The sequence below is a fragment of the Rutidosis leptorrhynchoides genome, chromosome 1, assembly GCF_046630445.1.
Source record: "Rutidosis leptorrhynchoides isolate AG116_Rl617_1_P2 chromosome 1, CSIRO_AGI_Rlap_v1, whole genome shotgun sequence".
Classification (NCBI taxonomy): Eukaryota; Viridiplantae; Streptophyta; class Magnoliopsida; order Asterales; family Asteraceae; genus Rutidosis; species Rutidosis leptorrhynchoides.
Genome location: NC_092333.1, coordinates 233885713 through 233907893, shown reverse-complemented (window position 1 = coordinate 233907893; position 22181 = coordinate 233885713). Strand labels below are relative to the sequence as shown.

Sequence of the window (22181 nt, the reverse complement as noted above, 5' to 3'; positions counted from 1 at the left end):
ACTAAGGAAGGCTGTATATAAACACATATTTCGAGTTTCCCTTTGAGTTGACACTGGAGCAGTAGCATCTCCAATAATAAGATTAATTGGATGAATTTTAGTCCATCGGTTTGTAAGTGGAAGAGGTCCTACATCCGTGGTATCCATTGAAACATCAACCGTTGTTGACATTGATCCATGATCCTCTTGTTATGAAGTAGCACCATCTAATGGGTTGGATTGAATTTCAGGAGAATAATCTGGAATTGAATGAATGGATGTATCTTGAAGCGTATCAAGATTATCATCTGGAGGTGGGAGGGAGGATGAAGACACAACTGGTGAATCAGTTGGTGTGGTATATTCATCATAGAGACTTGGTTGTGTCTCCGGGGTAGTAGATTGAGTTGGTGTTTCAGTTACGGCATTAACATTTGAATTCCAGTGAGGAGTATACAATGAATCAAACATTAGATCCAGTTCCTCTGTTGTGACCGTAGGAATACCCTCCTTCGAGGAAATTGAGTTTTGTTCGGAACAAGTGGTCGCCAGGTTAGGATCGGGTTTTGAACTGAGTTGTTCAAAAGCCATCATCAAACGTATACTCGTGATCATCTGAAACAGATTAACAACAACAAATTTTTATCAATTCATCTCGAGTTCTTCAATACACGAATATGTCACCGATTTGAGCTCCAGAGTGATTTGTAACGATTTAAGCAAATGTAAAAGTACAGATCTCTTCAGATTCATCTCGTGAAACTATACGCAAAGTTTCAGATCTCAAATAGAAATTCGAATTTCGGAGTCAAAGTTCAAAGATAAAAAGTCAAACGAGTTCACTATGATCAAATTCGTAAATGATTCAGGTTCTTATTTTAATTTTTGAACATTAGTAATTGGATTTGAAACATCTTTTATGAAGAACCTGTAGCCTAAAACTGCGTAGATCATCGAATCAGTTTTCAAGTTCATATAAAGGTTGTTGCTTCTGTTCGTGCTCAAATATGATACATGATGATGTTTAAATTGAAGTTCTTCCTTTAAAAATCCTAAACGTTACTTAGGAAGGCTTGAGGAATGGATTTTGAGAATCAATTTCATCTATTCAATGTTTGAAGATTTTTGGTGTTCATACAGCTAGTCGAGGATGAACACATTCGGTATGATTATTATGATGTTTATATGATTCTGTATGTTGCAAGCACTTACAGGATTCGTTCTTCATTGAATTCCTGATTCGATTCTTCATTGATTCGGTATATGGAAGTGTTACTTCAGTATCTGACTCGGTATCCATGGACAAATAGTACCGAATCTATCACTCTTGATTGTGCTATTGGGCCTCATGATTTTTCTTGTGCCACATGCTTTATTTTCTAACCAATACCGAATCTCAAATGACCTATTGTGATGTTATGAATATTGGGCCTACTGAAGTTTAGATGGACTACTGAATCTTCTTGTTTAGCCCAACATGCTACAAGATTTTCAGCAAATACAGGAACAGTCCTTGACAGGTTTCACAATTTTTCAAGGCCAGTCCTTTACCGAATCTGACAGATTTTTTGACAATTTTGGCCCCTGCAGCTTATCAGAATTTTCAGGCCTAGTCCTTTACCGAATCTGGACCTCCAAAGCACAATTTTCTTATTCTTTCGAGGCTCGAATTCACATGGATTTTCTCATACGCGTTATTTATGATATTTTGGAGATTTGTCGAGTACATCAACCAATTTAAACAATGAAGCTTTTTCTTCATGCAAGCATCATTGTGGGGGAGATATGTATATGGTTGATGCACGTACTAGTTATTGTTTGATTCGATGAGAAACAAAGAAGGATTCAAAGGAACGCCCACATCTTATGGGGAGTTAAAGATGAGGATTGGTTTATTCTTCCCCTACAATCTTTGAACGTTCATGAAAGGTTTTTAAAATTGAAACTTGTGCCAATATGCATTATCAAGGGGAGTTTCTAGAATTCGATGACGTTCCATAATCAAAGTCAAATGATGATTCGACTATGACTTCCATACACTCAGTATGTGACTCGGGCTTAACATTGTGACTTCAATATGCGTACGGTATTGGACTCCAACTTCAAAGAGACAAAATCGAAGCGTTACTTATTTGACGAGTGAGCAAAGGAAAAGGAAAAGAACTTCCACATCCTTGGGGGAGTATTGGAGACGTTAGGAACTTCGAAGGAGCCAACGATCAAAATATTGATACCGGCAATATATTAATAGATGAGGCTATCAAAGATGTGATGAGTACACACTTGATTAGCCGTATGCCCCAAACATTCCGGGGGGAGTTTCTCAAGTTTTTCGAGCTTACTAATCAAGTCAAGTGTTGGGGGGGGGGGGGGGGGGGCTAAGTGATTTCGAAAAAGTTCTTTCTTCACTGGGGTATATCAACTTAGTTGAAAGTCGCAAGACTTCGTTAGATTTCCGAAAATATTGCTTAGATCACGTAGGAGCCCACGAGTGCTTTGAAGGGGGAGATTCTAAGTATTCGAGGTATTCTTCATCAACATGAAGTGATGCAATGATGAATGTCTACCTTGCGCATTCCGCTTTGAAAACTCAAAGACTGTTGAAAGAACAATGATATCAAGTTTTGAAGATTCAAGATCTTCATCAACGGCCGTACATCATTCAGGGAGGAGTTAGTTAGCAATAGTTGATTCTTTCCTTGTTGTATGTTGTCCTAGGGAGTTAGTTTTCGGAAGCCCGTCTCACTCGTGGGGGGGGGGGGAAGATTGTTAGAACCCTGGAAAGGAATAATACGAGTTTCCCTAGCCTTATGGAGGATCCTTTAGATAAGGGCTATATAAAGGATCCAAGGCTCCCTAGATTCATTAAGTTTAGCCACTGTTATGTAAAGATTTCAAGAGAGCCGTGGAAGTCAATCTTGACCGATTGACTTTCACTCTCAATCTTAATGGTTAATCTTCACATTCATTGATATTCATGTGTTAAGAGTCCTATCATCGTGGCTGAAGGAGCCGCGTCGTGGCTTAAGGCATGATTTGATAACAACATTTTTACAACTTTCTAACCTCATCCATGTGTTGAGCCATGACGCGCCTTAACACTAAAACGTACGTTTTATTGTTATTTTGATATCCTTCACACTTCTAACAATCTTCCACTTGAAGGATGATCTAAACACAGCCCATTTTATGAACCCATTAACTACGTTCTTTCAAAACACCCACAATAACTCCAGAATAGCCGATTACCAACTCCTTTTGATACTCCGAGTAAGCTACCCGAATCACGCCGCACTTTGTTGGGGTGTAATATGATGAATATCGTATGAATGTATGAATATCTATGAAGATTGATATGAATATTGAGAGAAAAAGTCAATTAGTCAAGATTGACTTTTCCACAACTCCCTTGAACTCTTTTAGGTGCTTTGACTATGTGTGTGAAGTGCTTCCTTCTAAGGAAACCTTGTGGGATATTTATAGCCCTCTTCAATATCCCACCATTCTAAGGCTTAGCACACAATCTATGCAATTCTCGGGGTCCTAACACACTTCAATCGTTAACCCACGAGCAAGTGAAGTCTTTCGACACTAAAAAAAACCGTTGAGCGATAATCCAATCTCTTAGTTACTAGCTTGGGCCATCTCGGTTTCTTTCGTCACCATCTTCTAACACGAAGATCATATTCATACACCAGAAGACCAATTGAAGTATGCGACTCTTCAATTATAGGATTTTTCATGAGACTACACCGCCTCACCGATCACTCTAGACATGTCCAATCCCGAAAACACATGTCAATGATCACCCTTGTACATGATTTCACCGTGTATCTATGATTTTCCTTCCCAGTAATCAGAAAATCCAACAGACGCCCTCGTAGACTCTTCATCAAGGCTCTAGTGAGAACGCAGTCACAATCTCGAAATCTACTAACTTTTCAACTTTCGCTTTCTCGTTGGTTCACTGACCTCCTCGTAGCTATGAATTCACAAACCCATCTTCTCATCCCAAGCACGCTCCCACGGTACGAGTAAGAAATAAAACCGCGGCTACTCGAGAAGAAACTTGGTTCATACCACCAGTCAGTCACAAATTTCTTTGCCATCGGAGAGTAAAACAAGTTCTCGAAGCCCTAGTGTTACCCGGAATCATCACACTAATAGTGGACATAACGTCGCATAATCATCTCCACAACTCCACTAGTCGACTAACTCCCACTAGCTCGATAACTTCCGTCGGTTACCAAACTCACACCAAGTTCCTGACACCCTCAACGATCCTAGAATGCTTAAGTTCCGGGACTTACAAGATTATCTGCCCCTCTTCCATCACCTAAAGACTCCTAATTGATCACCCTCGAAGAAAACCGCTCCTTTTGTTGAAACATCAACCAAACACGAGCAACCGTCAAACGCGTTCTATTAGAAACCCTTCGACAACCAATTACCTCTAGTTACTAGGCACTCTAATCCGCCCGCATATTCCATAAACCCTGGAATATGGACCAAACTCCATTGGTCATCCCGTTTTCCAAAACCCCGCAAGCACCAAACTTTCCCGATAACTCCCACTATCGACTTTTAACCCGATGCATCTAGTTTGTTATTTAACTGCTCTAACTCGAGAGAAAAAAACCCTCCTGAGCTTCCATAACAAAACCACATCTCTGAAAACATAGCTTTATCGCACTCGCGTCATCAAACCCGAAAAACTTCATCCTGAAAACTGCCCAGATTCAAAAAATCATATCTCCAGATCCAACGGTCAGATCAACCTCAAATGTTTACCACTTGTAGAGCAGGAAGTCTACTATCAACACACAAAAAATCAAGTCGATCCAACGGTTAACGAACCCGCTACGAATTTTCTACTACAACAGCTCTTGGAACTCCGAATTTGATAGTTCAATCATTCTTTCGCACGCATCGCGAAGAACGAGAACTCAGATCCGACATCCGGATCTCTTAAAAAATCTCTCCGCAACGAACACATCGACCCGACCTGTGACTCCGTAACCCTTCGCAAAAACAAAAATCACCATCATGATGCAATCAGCGTCCCGATTACAAAATAACTTTCAAGAACCGCCACCCGAATCTTGTGTGATCAACTCTCCATAATACATAGACTTATCCATGAGTTCATTGCGACCAACTAAGTCACCTGGTCTCGATACATGTTGTAAGACAAATCCCTCAGCCCGTCGTTTAATCTAACCTTGATGAAAAAACCGAATCATCAACCATATCGAAGAAACTTGCTTTCAATTCGCCATCGTGCCCGAACTCGTAACCTTGAAGCTCTTGATACCACTTGTTAGGATTTATGACCCAAACAAGACAAGTGATTTATATTAGTCACTAACCCACGAACGAGAAACGAATAATTAAAGCAAAACGATAAATAAAAGCATAAAACGATACGGGATTTAACGTGGTTATATCCAACTCCAAAACACGGAGAAGGGTTTAGTCCACGGGCGCAAACCAGAGATTTTTCACTATTAATTTCGTGCACACATGTTAGGGTTACAATATGGTGTTTATATAGGCAAATCTAAACAAGGAAACAACTTAAAGAGCAAGAATACGCGTTTTTCCTCGTCAGGCTCCCACATAGGCTTAAGCCGCGTCGTGGCTTAAGGAGCCGCGTCGTGGCTTAAGGCATGATTTCAGAACAACCTTTTTTACAACAACTTTCGAACTTCATCCATGTGTTGAGCCATGACGCGCCTTAACACTAAAACGCACTTTTTCTTGTTGTTTTGATATCCTTCACACATCCAACACATGACTCAAGCCGGTGCCAATTGGCCAATGGTGCACCCCTTTCTTTGAGCCATTTCACCAACTCCCTCAAATACATTCTTATAATTATTAGGATTTATCAAATGATTAACCGAATATACATACTTTATATTTCAACTAAATTTAACCAAGGAAAAAAGTAATCAAATGTATGCAAAACGTGTCTCGAGAGAAATACAAAATTTAACATATATATCAAACATAATCAAGATATCACATGATTTAAACACAAACACATATATAACTTGTAGATTTTCTTCACAACAAAAGCACCGGAAACGGCTATTATTCAAACCATACTTTAACGAAGCTCATATTAAACAAAAAGCCTCCTAAGAAGCCATATTGTTACTCAGATTTCCACGTTGACAGTGGTGGAGTATCCACATAACAATGTTCCAAAATCTGTTCGGGCATTCGAGCACCCTTGAATGAAGCCAAGGATTCAAGCTCAGTCATTTCTTCAGCAGTAAGTTTGACTGCAAGAGCACCAAGGTTTTGGTTCAGGTTCTCGATCTTTGTTGTACCAGGGATTGGAGCCACATCATCACCTTGGTGCAATACCCACGCAAGTGCCAATTGGCCCAAGGTGCACCCTTTTCTTTGAGCCATTTCACTAACTCTCTCAAATACAAGTTTGTTGTGGTCAAAGTTCTCTCCTTGTAGCCTTGGTATAGTCTAATATATTTAAAGATGAAATAATAATATTCAGATGAATAAAAATGTGACAAGCTCCAATAATCGAATCATAAACAGTTACCGCTGTATATGATCAATCTTTCTCAAGAATAGGATACTTATACTTAAGAAACTAAAATAGTAAATTTGGACATGTGCATATATACCTTTCTGAAGTCGGTATCTGCCACATTGTCCATCAACTTCGGACCAGTTGCAAGGAACCCACTACCCAATGGACCAAAAGGAACGATCCCAATTCCTAATTCTCTGAATAAAGTAAACACATGACATCATTCAGTATGTGGATTTTTAGTAACTCAATAATACTAGTAACATATAGTTTATTATAGCTATTGCCTAATTACCTGCAAGTTGGAATGACCTCATGCTCACCATCTCTAGTCCACAGCGACCACTCCAGTTGTACAGCTGTTATTGGATGAACAGCGTGCGCTCTTCTGATAGTGTCCGCACCAGCCTCAGACAGTCCAATGTATTTTATTTTACCTTCTTCAACAAGTTTTTTCAGTTCTCCCATCTACAAAAATATTGGTTTTTCTTACACACTATATTATAATTTTAACTGACTCTCGCTCAAAAGACACTATTTAAGAAACAATGTTCCGCCACACTCAATTGCTGCTTTTGGGCTCGCCTAAAACTTGCAACTCTTAGAAAATGAACATGGGTCTCCACTTGATATTTCAAGTGTCTTGCTGCTAAAGTACCCATTCAAATAATTTGATCATACTCATGTTTTTAAAAGACAAACACAAACACACAAGGGCGAATCTAGCTATATTTAAGACACCACTAATTATGTAAATAAATTTTACAAAGTACCACTAAAAAATATATTGGATGCCAGTAAATTTAATTATAGGACTTTTATAAATATATGGTTAATGGGTCATTAAGATTCACCGTTGTTTTATAAGACCACTTTGAGTTTTAGTTCTACATTCGCCAATGCACACCCATATCACGAATATCCATAAATATTTACAAATATTGTCAACCTAGACTTTGAACCCGCAACCTCATGATTAATGGGATAAATAGATACCGCTAGGCCTAAGGCCTTTTGGTGATCATTTTTTGTTAACAAGATAAGGAATTGTGCAATTTGACATCAGTACAAGGAGGGAAATGAAGAACTAACAGTGATTTCGATCGGGATATTTGTATCGATACGATGAACATAGTAAAGATCAATGTAGTCAACATCAAGCCGCTTCAAGCTTGCTTCACAACAAGCTCTCACATACTCTGGATCCCCTCGGATTTTCGCCTGAAAACCCTCCGCAAATACAACCCCAAATTTCGTAGCCAATTGAACTTGATCTCTCTTTAATCCCTTCAACGCCTATATTTAGTATAAACTCCGCAAAATCAGTCAGAAAAAGATAAGAGCAATCAAGTGGAATAACTAACAAACCTTTCCAACGAGGATTTCGTTAGTGTGAGGGCCGTAAACATCTGAAGTGTCAAAATGGGTAACACCGGAATTAACGGCGTGATGGATAACGTTGATCATTTGTTGGTCAGGTTTAGCGGGGCCGTAACCAAAAGACATACCCATGCATCCTAGTCCGATTGCCGATACCTCTAACCCTTGTGATCCCAGCCTGACTCTCTTCATATTTGACATTTTTTAATTTCTATTTGAAAGTTGATTTAAAGAGAGGTAGATATACAGAAAGCAATGATGCTGAGTTTAATATTAAGGTTGAATTTAACAGAAAAGATATACTCCGTTGTTGAATAATTGAAATATCAACGCTCGTCGTTTAAGACTGGAAAGCAGCAGCAAAGTGAGAATTCTTCAGTCTAACCGATAACGTGCGCAGGGGAAATATTAATAATGTAGTTTTTTTTTTATTTATTAAATGATTTTTTTTAACAGCTGTTGGGATGGGACCACGCGTTCATCTACTACACAGTTATATCTGCACCAATCTCATACGGGACATGTACGGTAAACCCCCATCCCCTTTACCCCACAACGCGATGTGAGAAAAGTGCAATGTGCGGAACTTCATAGCAGTGATGAAATTGTGGGTTAATATGTAGTTAACGGGGGTCGAACCCCTGACCTCCCCTAAAAAAAGGCAGACCACCAACCGGTGAACTACATTACAACTTTTATTATGTTCTCTCTATGTTGGAAACGAGTTGGTGGTGTAAATTCGGACCAGAAAAATGAGGGAAAAGTATAAATAAATTAAGGACATAAATTAAATTGGATAAAAAATCTAAAGTTTTTAAAAAATAAAAATAAAAAGATAAAATAATAACAATTATATTATATTAAGAATAACAACAATAATAATTATAATTGATTTGTAATAATTGAAAATTTATTTGATTGATTTGTAATAAGTGGGAAAAAAAAATTTATTCACTGTTTCGTGTTTTACTTTCAATTTTGTTAAAAAAAAAAAAAAAAGACCCTAATGTCTCATGCTCTTACTCAGATTTCCATAATGACAATGTTGGAGTATTCAAGTTCTTGTAGTTATGCACCAATTGTTTGAGCAAATCTAGTATCCTTGAATAAGGCCTAGATTCTAGCTCAGCCAAGTCCTCAAATCTAAGTTTAACTGCAAGAGATTCAAGGTTCTCGTTCAAGTCTTCGATCTTGGTGTGACGACCCGGAAAATTTCGACTAATTTTAAACCAAACTCTCGATACGATTTAATATTTTTGACACGATAAGAAAAGTCTGTTAGGTTGAGTATCAAAAATTTTGAACTGTTGCATATATTCATTTGACCTTCAACCATTTCCGATGATTCACGAACAATTGTGTGTAAATAAATGTGTGTATATGTAAGTGTGTGTGTGTGTATATATATATATATATATATATATATATATATATATATATATATATATATATATATATATATATATATATATATATATATATATATATATATATATAATTAATGATTATATGTATATTGTAATATATTAAAATGTATAAACGTTTAATATTCAATATATGTTAATATATAATTATTAATATTAAATAAATAATAAATTGTAATATTAATATATGTAATTGCAAGTTAAAATATAGATATGTTATTATTATCACTTTCATTATCAATCTTAAAATAAATATTAATATTAATGTTAATATCATTATTATGAATATTATCATTTTAACATAATATATAGATGTAAAATTAAGTACATTTAATTTGTCATATTATTATTACTAATATTATTATAATCGTTATTAATATCATTTTTATTATAATTAGTAGTAAAATTATGATTTTAGTTATTATTAAGATTATTAATATTGTAATTTTTATAATTACCATTATCATTAAAATCAGTATTAATATTATAAATAATATTATAAAAATAATATAATTGATCATTAATAATATAAATAATAACATTTTTAATATTGTTATTAATAATTATTATCATCATTATTGTTAATATTATTATTAACTATATAATAATTATTATTACTAGTATATTTATTATTGATATACTTATTTATTTATTAATACTAAATTGATAAAATAGTTATATAACTGGAATCAATTTTACATCTCAATCAAACTGTAATCTATTTTGTTCATGCTTCTGAATTTGTTATACATCCAAATCAACTCGTACAAATCAAAGATTCAATCTTAAGAACAAAAATCTGATAGAATCAAAATCAGATATAATAATTCAGTAAAATACAAAGTTTGTTAGATATTGAACGGAGGAAGAATCGAATTCAGTTGTGTATCAACATCACTTTTCATTTTATTTCATTATATCTGTCCTTCCTGTCTGCAATTTGTTACCCATCGAATCTTCACTTCAATAAGTCAAGTGAGTAAACACAAATTCAGTTGCATTTCATTTTCAACTTTTATTCTTTTTCTTCTTCTTCTAATTCTAATTGATTCCATATGTCGAATCCAATTCACTACAAACCAACATCCAGCAAATTCAGTTACAGATCGACTTCAGCTTTGCATTTCTTTATTGTCATACTGCTCGAAATTGAGTCCAATCAGAGATACAAACCATTTCAGTTGCAAGTCACTATCTGCTTTCTATATTTTTATCTGTATTCTTCCTCTTGATTTGATTCTCCTTGTCGACCTCTTCTGTGCTCAAATTAACAGAAGTATCACTCTTTCTCTATAAAGATATATAAACATTTTCACATACATACTAGATATATACAATTACATACCTTCTAATACCATCTTTCGAAACCTTCACCACTTTCACCCTACTTGAACACCACGAAACCACCTTCACCACCCTACAACCACTACAATATCATCATAAACCACCACTCGATGATCAACCCAATGTCTTGAACTACTTCTGTTTCTGTCGTATTATTCAGACTCTTTTACAACCCACTTAAACAAACCCTTGCGATCGATCATCATCGTTAAATAACAACTACCAATCCTACCACCATTGAACCGCCATCATCTCTCTTGTCTCTTTCTCTCTTCCTTGATTATAAACACCATTGAAACTTCTCTTATTTCGAGTTGTTTCTGTTAAAACAAGTTAACACCACTCTTCTATTAATCATCATGGTATGCTTTAATATTTATAATACCGTTCATTGTATATATAATAATAAAATGATTGAAAGTGATACGATCATTGGAGGAGACATATTGTAGTGACCCGAACTTTTCCATGTTTATATATATTAATTGAGATTGATATTTACATGATTAAATGTTTTCAACATGTTAAGCAATCAAACTTGTTAAGACTTGATTAATTGAAATATGTTTCATATAGACAATTGACCACCCAAGTTGACCGGTGATTCACGAACGTTAAAACTTGTAAAAACTATATGATGACATATATATGGATATATATATAGTTAACATGATACTATGATAAGTAAACATATCATTAAGTATATTAACAATGAACTACATATGTAAAAACAAGACTACTAACTTAATGATTTTTAAACGAGACATATATGTAACGATTATCGTTGTAAAGACATTTAATGTATATATATCATATTAAGAGATATTCATACATGATAATATCATGATAATATAATAATTTAAAATCTCATTTGATATTATAAACATTGGGTTAACAACATTTAACAAGATCGTTAACCTAAAGGTTTCAAAACAACACTTACATGTAACGACTAACGATGACTTAACGACTCAGTTAAAATGTATATACATGTAGTGTTTTAATATGTATTTATAAACTTTTGAAATACTTCAATACAATTATCAAAATACTTCTACTTAACAAAAATGCTTACAATTACATCCTCGTTCAGTTTCATCAACAATTCTACTCGTATGCACCCGTATTCGTACTCGTACAATACACAGCTTTTAGATGTATGTACTATTGGTATATACACTCCAATGATCAGCTCCTAGCAGCCCATGTGAGTCACCTAACACATGTGGGAACCATCATTTGGCAACTAGCATGAAATATCTCATAAAATTACAAAAATATGAGTAATCATTCATGACTTATTTACATGAAAAGAAAATTACATATCCTTTATATCTAATCCATACACCAACGACCAAAAACACCTACAAACACTTTCATTCTTCAATTTTCTTCATCTAATTGATCTCTCTCAAGTTCTATCTTCAAGTTCTAAGTGTTCTTCATATATTCTACAAGTTCTAGTTACATAAAATCAAGAATACTTTCAAGTTTGCTAGCTCACTTCCAATCTTGTAAGGTGATCATCCTGAAATGTCCCGTTCTTATTGATTAAAAACGTTCCATATTAATTGATTTCGTTGCGAGGTTTTGACCTCTATATGAGACGTTTTTCAAAGACTGCATTCATTTTTAAAACAAACCATAACCTTTATTTCATAAATAAAGGTTTAAAAAGCTTTACGTAGATTATCAAATAATGATAATCTAAAATATCCTGTTTACACACGACCATTACATAATGGTTTACAATACAAATATGTTACAACAAAATAAGTTTCTTGAATGCAGTTTTTACACAATATCATACAAGCATGGACTCCAAATCTCGTCCTTATTTAAGTATGTGACAGCGGAAGCTCCTAATAATCACCTGAGAATAAACATGCTTAAAACGTCAACAAAAATGTTGGTGAGTTATAGGTTTAACCTATATATATCAAATCATAATAATAGACCACAAGATTTCATATTTCAATACACATCCCATACATAGAGATAAAAATCATTCATATGGTGAACACCTGGTAACCGACATTAACAAGATGCATATATAAGAATATCCCCATCATTCCGGGACACCCTTCGGATATGATATAAATTTCGAAGTACTAAAGCATCCGGTACTTTGGATGGGGTTTGTTAGGCCCAATAGATCTATCTTTAGGATTCACGTCAATTAGGGTGTCTGTTCCCTAATTCTTAGATTACCAGACTTAATAAAAAGGGGCATATTCGATTTCGATAATTCAACCATAGAATGTAGCTTCACGTACTTGTGTCTATTTTGTAAATCATTTATAAAACCTGCATGTATTCTCATCCCAAAAATATTAGATTTTAAAAGTGGGACTATAACTCACTTTCACAGATTTTTACTTCGTCGGGAAGTAAGACTTGGCCACTGGTTGATTCACGAACCTATAACAATATATACATATATATCAAAGTATGTTCAAAGTATATTTACAACACTTTTAATATATTTTGATGTTTTAAGTTTATTAAGTCAGCTGTCCTCGTTAGTAACCTACAACTAGTTGTCCACAGTTAGATGTACAGAAATAAATCGATAAATATTATCTTGAATCAATCCACGACCCAGTGTATACGTATCTCAGTATTGATCACAACTCAAACTATATATATTTTGGAATCAACCTCAACCCTGTATAGCTAACTCCAACATTCACATATAGAGTGTTTATGGTTGTTCCGAAATATATATAGATGTGTCGACATGATAGGTCGAAACATTGTATACGTGTCTATGGTATCTCAAGATTACATAATATACAATACAAGTTGATTAAGTTATGGTTGGAATAGATTTGTTACCAATTTTCACGTAGCTAAAATGAGAAAAATTATCCAATCTTGTTTTACCCATAACTTCTTCATTTTAAATCCGTTTTGAGTGAATCAAATTGCTATGGTTTCATATTGAACTCTATTTTATGAATCTAAACAGAAAAAGTATAGGTTTATAGTCGGAAAAATAAGTTACAAGTCGTTTTTGTAAAGGTAGTCATTTCAGTCGAAAGAACGACGTCTAGATGACCATTTTAGAAAACATACTTCCACTTTGAGTTTAACCATAATTTTTGGATATAGTTTCATGTTCATAATAAAAATCATTTTCTCAGAATAACAACTTTTAAATCAAAGTTTATCATAGTTTTTAATTAACTAACCCAAAACAGCCCGCGGTGTTACTATGACGGCGCAAATCCGGTTTTACGGTGTTTTTCGTGTTTCCAGGTTTTAAATCATTAAGTTAGCATATCATATAGATATAGAACATGTGTTTAGTTGATTTTAAAAGTCAAGTTAGAAGGATTAACTTTTGTTTGCGAACAAGTTTAGAATTAACTAAACTATGTTCTAGTGATTACAAGTTTAAACCTTCGAATAAGATAGCTTTATATGTATGAATCGAATGATGTTATGAACATCATTACTACCTTAAGTTCCTTGGATAAACCTACTGGAAAAGAGAAAAATGGATCTAGCTTCAACAGATCCTTGGATGGCTCGAAGTTCTTGAAGCAGAATCATGACACGAAAACAAGTTCAAGTAAGATCATCACTTGAAATAAGATTGTTATAGTTATAGAAATTGAACCAAAGTTTGAATATGATTATTACCTTGTATTAGAATGATAACCTACTGTAAGAAACAAAGATTTCTTGAGGTTGGATGATCACCTTACAAGATTGGAAGTGAGCTAGCAACTTGAAAGTATTCTTGATTTTATGAAACTAGAACTTTTGAAATTTATGAAGAACACTTAGAACTTGAAGATAGAACTTGAGAGAGATCAATTAGATGAAGAAAATTAAAGAATGAAAGTGTTTGTAGGTGTTTTTGGTCGTTGGTGTATGGATTAGATATAAAGGATATGTAATTTTGTTTTCATGTAAATAAGTCATGAATGATTACTCATATTTTTGTAATTTTATGAGATATTTCATGCTAGTTGCCAAATGATGGTTCCCACATGTGTTAGGTGACTCACATGGGCTGCTAAGAGCTGATCATTGGAGTGTATATACCAATAGTAAATATATCTAAAAGCTGTGTATTGTACGAGTACGAATACGGGTGCATACGAGTAGAATTGTTGATGAAACTGAACGAGGATGTAATTGTAAGCATTTTTGTTAAGTAGAAGTATTTTGATAAGTGTCTTGAAGTCTTTCAAAAGTGTATGAATGCATATTAAAACACTACATGTATATACATTTTAACTGAGTCGTTAAGTCATCGTTAGTCGTTACATGTAAATGTTGTTTTGAAACCTTTAGGTTAACGATCTTGTTGAATGTTGTTAACCCATTGTTTATTATAACAAATGAGATGTTAAATTATTATATTATCATGATATTATGATATATAATATATCTTAGTATGATGTATATACAGTTAAATGTCGTTACAACGATAATCGTTACATATATGTCTCGTTTCGAAATCATTAAGTTAGTAGCCTTATTTTTACATATGTATTTCATTGTTAATACACTTAATAATATATTTACTTATCATTTAACATAATTAACCAAGTGTATCAATATCTTAATATGATTCATATGTACCTAGTAAGACGTTGTTATAACGATAATCGTTATATATATCGTTTTCGAGTTTCTTAAATTAATAGTCTCATTTTTATGTATATAACTCATTGTTAAAATACCTAATGAGATACATACTTATAATAAAAACATGTTAACTATATATATAACCATATATATGTCATCATATAGTTTTTATAAGTTTTAACGTTCGTGAATCACCGGTCAACTTGGGTGGTCAATTGTCTATATGAAACATATTTCAATTAATCAAGTCTTAACAAGTTTGATTGCTTAACATGTTGGAAACATTTAATCATGTAAATATCAATCTCAATTAATATATATAAACATGGAAAAGTTCGGGTCACTACAGTACCTACCCGTTAAATAAATTTCGTCCCGAAATTTTAAGTTGTTGAAGGTGTTGACGAATCTTCTGGAAATAGATGCGGGTATTTCTTCTTCATCTGATCTTCACGCTCCCAGGTGAACTCGGGTCCTCTACGAGCATTCCATCGAACCTTAACAATTGGTATCTTGTTTTGCTTAAGTCTTTTAACCTCACGATCCATTATTTCGACGGGTTCTTCGATGAATTGAAGTTTTTCGTTGATTTGGATTTCATCTAACGGAATAGTGAGATCTTCTTTAGCAAAACATTTCTTCAAATTCGAGACGTGGAAAGTGTTATGTACAGCCGCGAGTTGTTCAAGTAACTCAAGTCGGTAAGCTACTGGTCCGACACGATCAATAATCTTGAATGGTCCAATATACCTTGGATTTAATTTCCCTCGTTTACCAAATCGAACAACGCCTTTCCAAGGTGCAACTTTAAGCATGACCATCTCTCCAATTTCAAATTCTATATCTTTTCTTTTAATGTCAGCGTAGCTCTTTTGTCGACTTTGGGCGGTTTTCAACCGTTGTTGAATTTGGATGATCTTCTCGGTAGTTTCTTGTATAATCTCCGGACCCGTAATCTGTCTATCCCCCACTTCACTCCAACAAATCGGAGACTTGCACTTTCTACCATAAAGTGCTTCAAACGGAACCATCTCAATGCTTGAATGGTAGCTGTTGTTGTAGGAAAATTTTGCTAACGGTAGATGTCGATCCCGACTGTTTCCGAAATCAATAACACATGCTCGTAGCATGTCTTCAAGCGTTTGTATCATCCTTTCGCTCTGCCCATCAGTTTGTGGATGATAGGCAGTACTCATGTCTAGACGAGTTCCTAATGCTTGCTGTAATGTCTGCCAGAATCTTGAAATAAATCTGCCATCCCTATCAGAGATAATAGAGATTGGTATTCCATGTCTGGAGACGACTTCCTTCAAATACAGTCGTGCTAACTTTTCCATCTTGTCATCTTCTCTTATTGGCAGGAAGTGTGCTGATTTGGTGAGACGATCAACTATTACCCAAATAGTATCAAAACCACTTGCAGTCCTTGGCAATTTAGTGATGAAATCCATGGTAATGTTTTCCCATTTCCACTCCGGGATTTCGGGTTGTTGAAGTAGACCTGATGGTTTCTGATGCTCAGCTTTGACCTTAGAACACGTCAAACATTCTCTTACGTATTTAGCAACATCGGCTTTTATACCCGGCCACCAAAAATGTTTCTTGAGATCCTTGTACATCTTCCCCGTTCCAGGATGTATTGAGTATCTGGTTTTATGAGCTTCTCTAAGTACCATTTCTCTCATATCTCCAAATTTTGGTACCCAAATCCTTTCAGCCCTATACCGGGTTCCGTCTTCCCGAATATTAAGATGCTTCTCCGATCCTTTGGGTATTTCATCCTTTAAATTTCCCTCTTTTAAAACTCCTTGTTGCGCCTCCTTTATTTGAGTAGTAAGGTTATTATGAATCATTATATTCATAGATTTTACTCGAATGGGTTCTCTGTCCTTCCTGCTCAAGGCATCGGCTACCACATTTGCCTTCCCCGGGTGGTAACGAATCTCAAAGTCGTAATCATTCAACAATTCAATCCACCTACGCTGCCTCATATTCAGTTGTTTCTGATTAAATATGTGTTGAAGACTTTTGTGGTCAGTATATATAATACTTTTGACCCCATATAAGTAGTGCCTCCAAGTCTTTAATGCAAAAACAACCGCGCCTAATTCCAAATCATGCGTCGTATAATTTTGCTCGTGAATCTTCAATTGTCTAGATGCATAAGCAATCACCTTCGTTCGTTGCATTAATACACAACCGAGACCTTGCTTTGATGCGTCACAATAAATCACAAAATCATCATTCCCTTCAGGCAATGACAATATAGGTGCCGTAGTTAGCTTTTTCTTCAATAACTGAAACGCTTTCTCTTGTTCATCCTTCCATTCAAATTTCTTCCCTTTATGCGTTAATGCAGTCAAGGGTTTTGCTATTCTGGAAAAGTCTTGGATGAACCTTCTGTAGTAACCAGCTAGTCCTAAAAACTGGCGTATGTGTTTCAGAGTTTTCGGGGTTTCCCACTTTTCAACCGTTTCTATCTTTGCCGGATCCACCTTAATACCTTATTTGTTCACTATGTGACCGAGGAATTGAACTTCTTCCAACCAAAATGCACACTTTGAAAACTTAGCGTACAATTCTTCCTTCCTCAATACTTCTAACACCTTTCTCAAATGTTCACCGTGTTCTTGGTCATTCTTTGAGTAAATAAGTATGTCATCAATGAAAACAATGACAAACTTGTCAAGGTATGGTCCACACACTCGGTTCATAAGGTCCATGAACACAGCTGGTGCATTAGTTAAACCAAACGGCATGACCATAAACTCGTAATGACCGTAACGTGTTCTGAAAGCAGTCTTTGGAATATCATCTTCTTTCACCCGCATTTGATGATACCCGGAACGTAAGTCAATCTTTGAATAAATAGATGAGCCTTGTAGTTGATCAAATAAGTCATCGATTCTCGGTAGTGGGTAGCGGTTCTTGATGGTAAGTTTGTTCAACTCTCGGTAGTCGATACACAACCTGAATGTACCATCTTTCTTCTTGACAAACAAAACAGGAGCTCCCCACGGTGATGTGCTTGGTCGAATGAAACCACGCTCTAAAAGTTCTTGTAATTGGCTTTGTAGTTCTTTCATCTCGCTGGGTGCGAGTCTGTAAGGAGCACGAGCTATTGGTGCAGCTCCTGGTACAAGATCTATTTGAAATTCAACGGATCGATGTGGGGGTAATCCCGGTAATTCTTTCGGAAATACATCGGGAAATTCTTTTGCAATGGGAACATCATTGATGCTCTTTTCTTCAGTTTGTACTTTCTCGACATGTGCTAGAACAGCATAGCAACCTTTTCTTATTAGTTTTTGTGCCTTCAAATTACTAATAAGATGTAGCTTCGTGTTGCCCTTTTCTCCGTACACCATTAAGGGTTTTCCTTTTTCTCGTATAATGCGAATTGCATTTTTGTAACAAACGATCTCTTCTTTCACTTCTTTCAACCAGTCCATACCGATTATCACATCAAAACTCCCTAACTCTACTGGTATCAAATCAATCTTAAATGTTTCGCTAACCAGTTTAATTTCTCGATTCCGACATATATTATCTGCTGAAATTAATTTACCATTTGCTAATTCGAGTAAAAATTTACTATCCAAAGGCGTCAATGGACAACTTAATTTAGCACAAAAATCTCTACTCATATAGCTTCTATCCGCACCCGAATCAAATAAAACGTAAGCAGATTTATTGTCAATAAGAAACGTACCCGTAACAAGCTCCGGGTCTTCCTGTGCCTCTGCCGCATTAATATTGAAAACTCTTCCGCGGCCTTGTCCATTCGTGTTCTCCTGGTTCGGGCAATTTCTAATAATGTGGCCCGGTTTTCCACATTTATAACAAACTACATTGGCATAACTTGCTCCGACACTACTTGCTCCGCCATTACTCGTTCCGGCACCATTTGTTCCTTTCGTTCTGTTAACCCCTGGTCCGTAGACATCACACTTCGCCGCGCTATGACCATTTCTTTTACACTTGTTGCAAAATTTGGTGCAGAACCCCTAGTGATACTTTTCACACCTTTGGCATAGCTGCTTCTGATTGTTGTTGTTGTTGCGGTTATTATTGTTGTTGGGATGATTGTTGTAGCTGCTGTTGTTATTGTTGTTGTTGTTGTTGTTGTTGTTGGGCCGTTTGTTGTAGTTGCGATTGATGTTGCGATTGTTGGGATAATTGTTGCGATTATTGTTGTAATTACTGTTGTTGTTGTATTGGTGATTCTTATCACCGTTTTCCTCCCACTTTCTTTTGACTTGCTTCACATTGGCCTCTTCAGCAGTCTGTTCTTTAATTCTTTCTTCAATCTGGTTCACTAGTTTGTGAGCCATTCTACATGCCTGTTGTATGGAGGCGGGCTCGTGTGAACTTATATCTTCTTGGATTCTTTCCGGTAATCCTTTCACAAACGCGTCGATCATCTCTTCCTCATCTTCGAATGCTCCCGGACACAATAGGCACAATTCTGTGAATCGTCTTTCGTACGTGGTAATATCAAATCCTTGGGTTCGTAACCCTCTAAGTTCTGTCTTGAGCTTATTGACCTCGGTTCTGGGACGGTACTTCTCGTTCATCAAGTGCTTGAATGCTGACCACGGTAGTGCGTACGCATCGTCTTGTCCCACTTGCTCTAGATAGGTATTCCACCATGTTAATGCAGAACCTGTGAAGGTATGCGTAGCGTACTTCACTTTGTCCTCTTCAGTACACTTACTTATGGCAAACACCGATTCAACCTTCTCGGTCCACCGTTTCAATCCGATCGGTCCTTCGGTTCCATCAAATTCCAAAGGTTTGCAGGCAGTGAATTCTTTGTAGGTGCATCCTACACGATTTCCTGTACTGCTAGATCCAAGGTTATTGTTGGTATGTAGCGCAGCCTGTACTGCGGCTATGTTTGAAGCTAGAAAAGTACGGAATTCCTCTTCATTCATATTCACGGTGTGTCGAGTAGTCGGTGCCATTTCCTTCAAAATAGTTAAATGGAACAAGTTAATCATACAGAATATTAAGAGTAGTTAATAGTATTTCGTAGCATAATATGAACTCATTTATAAAAGCTTTTTCTTCATATTAGCGTTTTATAAGTTTAAATTCGGGTAGTACCTACCCGTTAAGTTCATACTTAGTAGCTAATATACAATTCAACTACTACAATTCTATATGAAAAACTGATTATAATAATATTTCGCGTTCAAACTTTTATACAATATTTTACAAACTTACAATACCGCTTATTTTACATAAAGCATGAAATATAGCACACAATAACTTTGATACAAGATAGTTGTGAAGATAATTCTAGCTAGTACACAAGTCGTTCAGCAAAGGCAATAAAGACACGTAATTCATACGTCCAGAAACAAGTCATGCATTCTGGTTTTACTAGGACTACTTCCCATCCTTGGTCTTGTGGAACATAACCGTTATGGCCGTTGATAAGACAGCGTGTTGTAACGTCGTCAAAGGGACGAGGGTTACGTAATGTCCAATAGTCCCGTAACAATCTAAAAACCTCATTTCTTACCCCAATTACCGACTCCGTCACTTGTGGAAACGTTTTGTTTAATAGTTGTAGCCCGATGTTCTTGTTCTCACTTTGGTGAGAAGCGAACATTACTAATCCGTAAGCATAACATGCTTCTTTATGTTGCATGTTAGCCGCTTTTTCTAAATCACGAAGTCCAATATTCGGATATATTGAGTCAAAATAATTTCTTAACCCGTTGCGTAAAATAGCATTTGGGTTCCCCGCAATATATGCGTCAAAGTAAACACATCGTAACTTATGGGTTTCCCAATGTGATATCCCCCATCTTTCAAATGAAAGTCTCTTATAAACCAAGACATTCTTGGAACGTTCTTCGAATGTCTTACAAACTGATCTCGCCTTAAATAGTTGTGCTGAAGAATTCTGACCGACTTTAGACAAGATTTCATCAATCATGTCTCCGGGTAGGTCTCTTAAAATATTGGGTTGTCTATCCATTTTGTGTTTTTATACTGTAAAATAGACAAGAGTTAGATTCATAAAAAAAAAATACTTATTAATACAAGCAATTTTTACATATATCATAAAGCATAAGCACACTATATTACATATATTACACCACATGAATACAACTATCTTATTCCGACTTGCTTGTTTCTTCTTCTTCGGTTTTGGTTCGTTTTGCCAAGTTTCTAGGGATATATGATGTTCCCCTAATACGAGCCGTCGTTATCCACATTGGTTTAGAAAAACCTGGTGGTTTAGAGGTTCCCGGGTCACTGTTACAACTTAAGGACTTCGGGGGTTGACGATACATATAAAGTTCATCGGGGTTGGAATTAGATTTCTCTATTTTTATGCCCTTTCCCTTATTATTTTCTTTTGCCTTTTTAAATTCAGTTGGGGTAATTTCTATAACATCATCGGAATTCTCGTCAGAATCCGATTCATCGGAGAATTTGTAATCCTCCCAATATTTTGCTTCCTTGGCGGAAACACCATTGACCATAATTAACCTTGGTCGGTTGGTTGAGTATTTTCTTTTACTTAATCGTTTTATTATTTCCCCCACCGGTTCTACTTCTTCATCCGGTTCCGATTCTTCTTCCGGTTCCGATTCTTCTTCCGGTTCCGACTCTTCTTCCGGTTCCTCTTCGGGAACTTGTGAATCAGTCCACGAATCATTCCAATTTACATTTGACTCTTCATTATTATTAGGTGAGTCAATGGGACTTGTTCTAGAGGTAGACATCTATCACATAATATCAAACGCGTTAAGAGATTAATATATCACATAATATTCACATGTTAAAAATATATAGTTTCCAACAAAATTTGTTAAGCAATCATTTTTCAAGTAAACACGGTCGAAGTCCAGACTTACTAATGCATC

At 35.6% G+C, this 22181-nt stretch overlaps 1 protein-coding gene across 1 annotated transcript; it reads right to left on the bottom strand.

The window, feature by feature from the left end:
* Nucleotides 1–5953: 5953 nt before the first annotated feature.
* LOC139868675 (auxin-induced protein PCNT115-like) lies at nt 5954–8304 on the bottom strand. Its single transcript, XM_071857011.1, has 5 exons — nt 7910–8304; nt 7634–7837; nt 6837–7009; nt 6636–6738; nt 5954–6468 (listed from the first exon to the last, which is right to left on the bottom strand). Exons 1-5 carry the CDS (start codon nt 8120–8122, stop codon nt 6139–6141), a joined length of 1023 nt encoding a protein of 340 aa, XP_071713112.1. The 5' UTR covers nt 8123–8304; the 3' UTR covers nt 5954–6138.
* Between the last annotated feature and the right edge of the window lie 13877 nt (nt 8305–22181).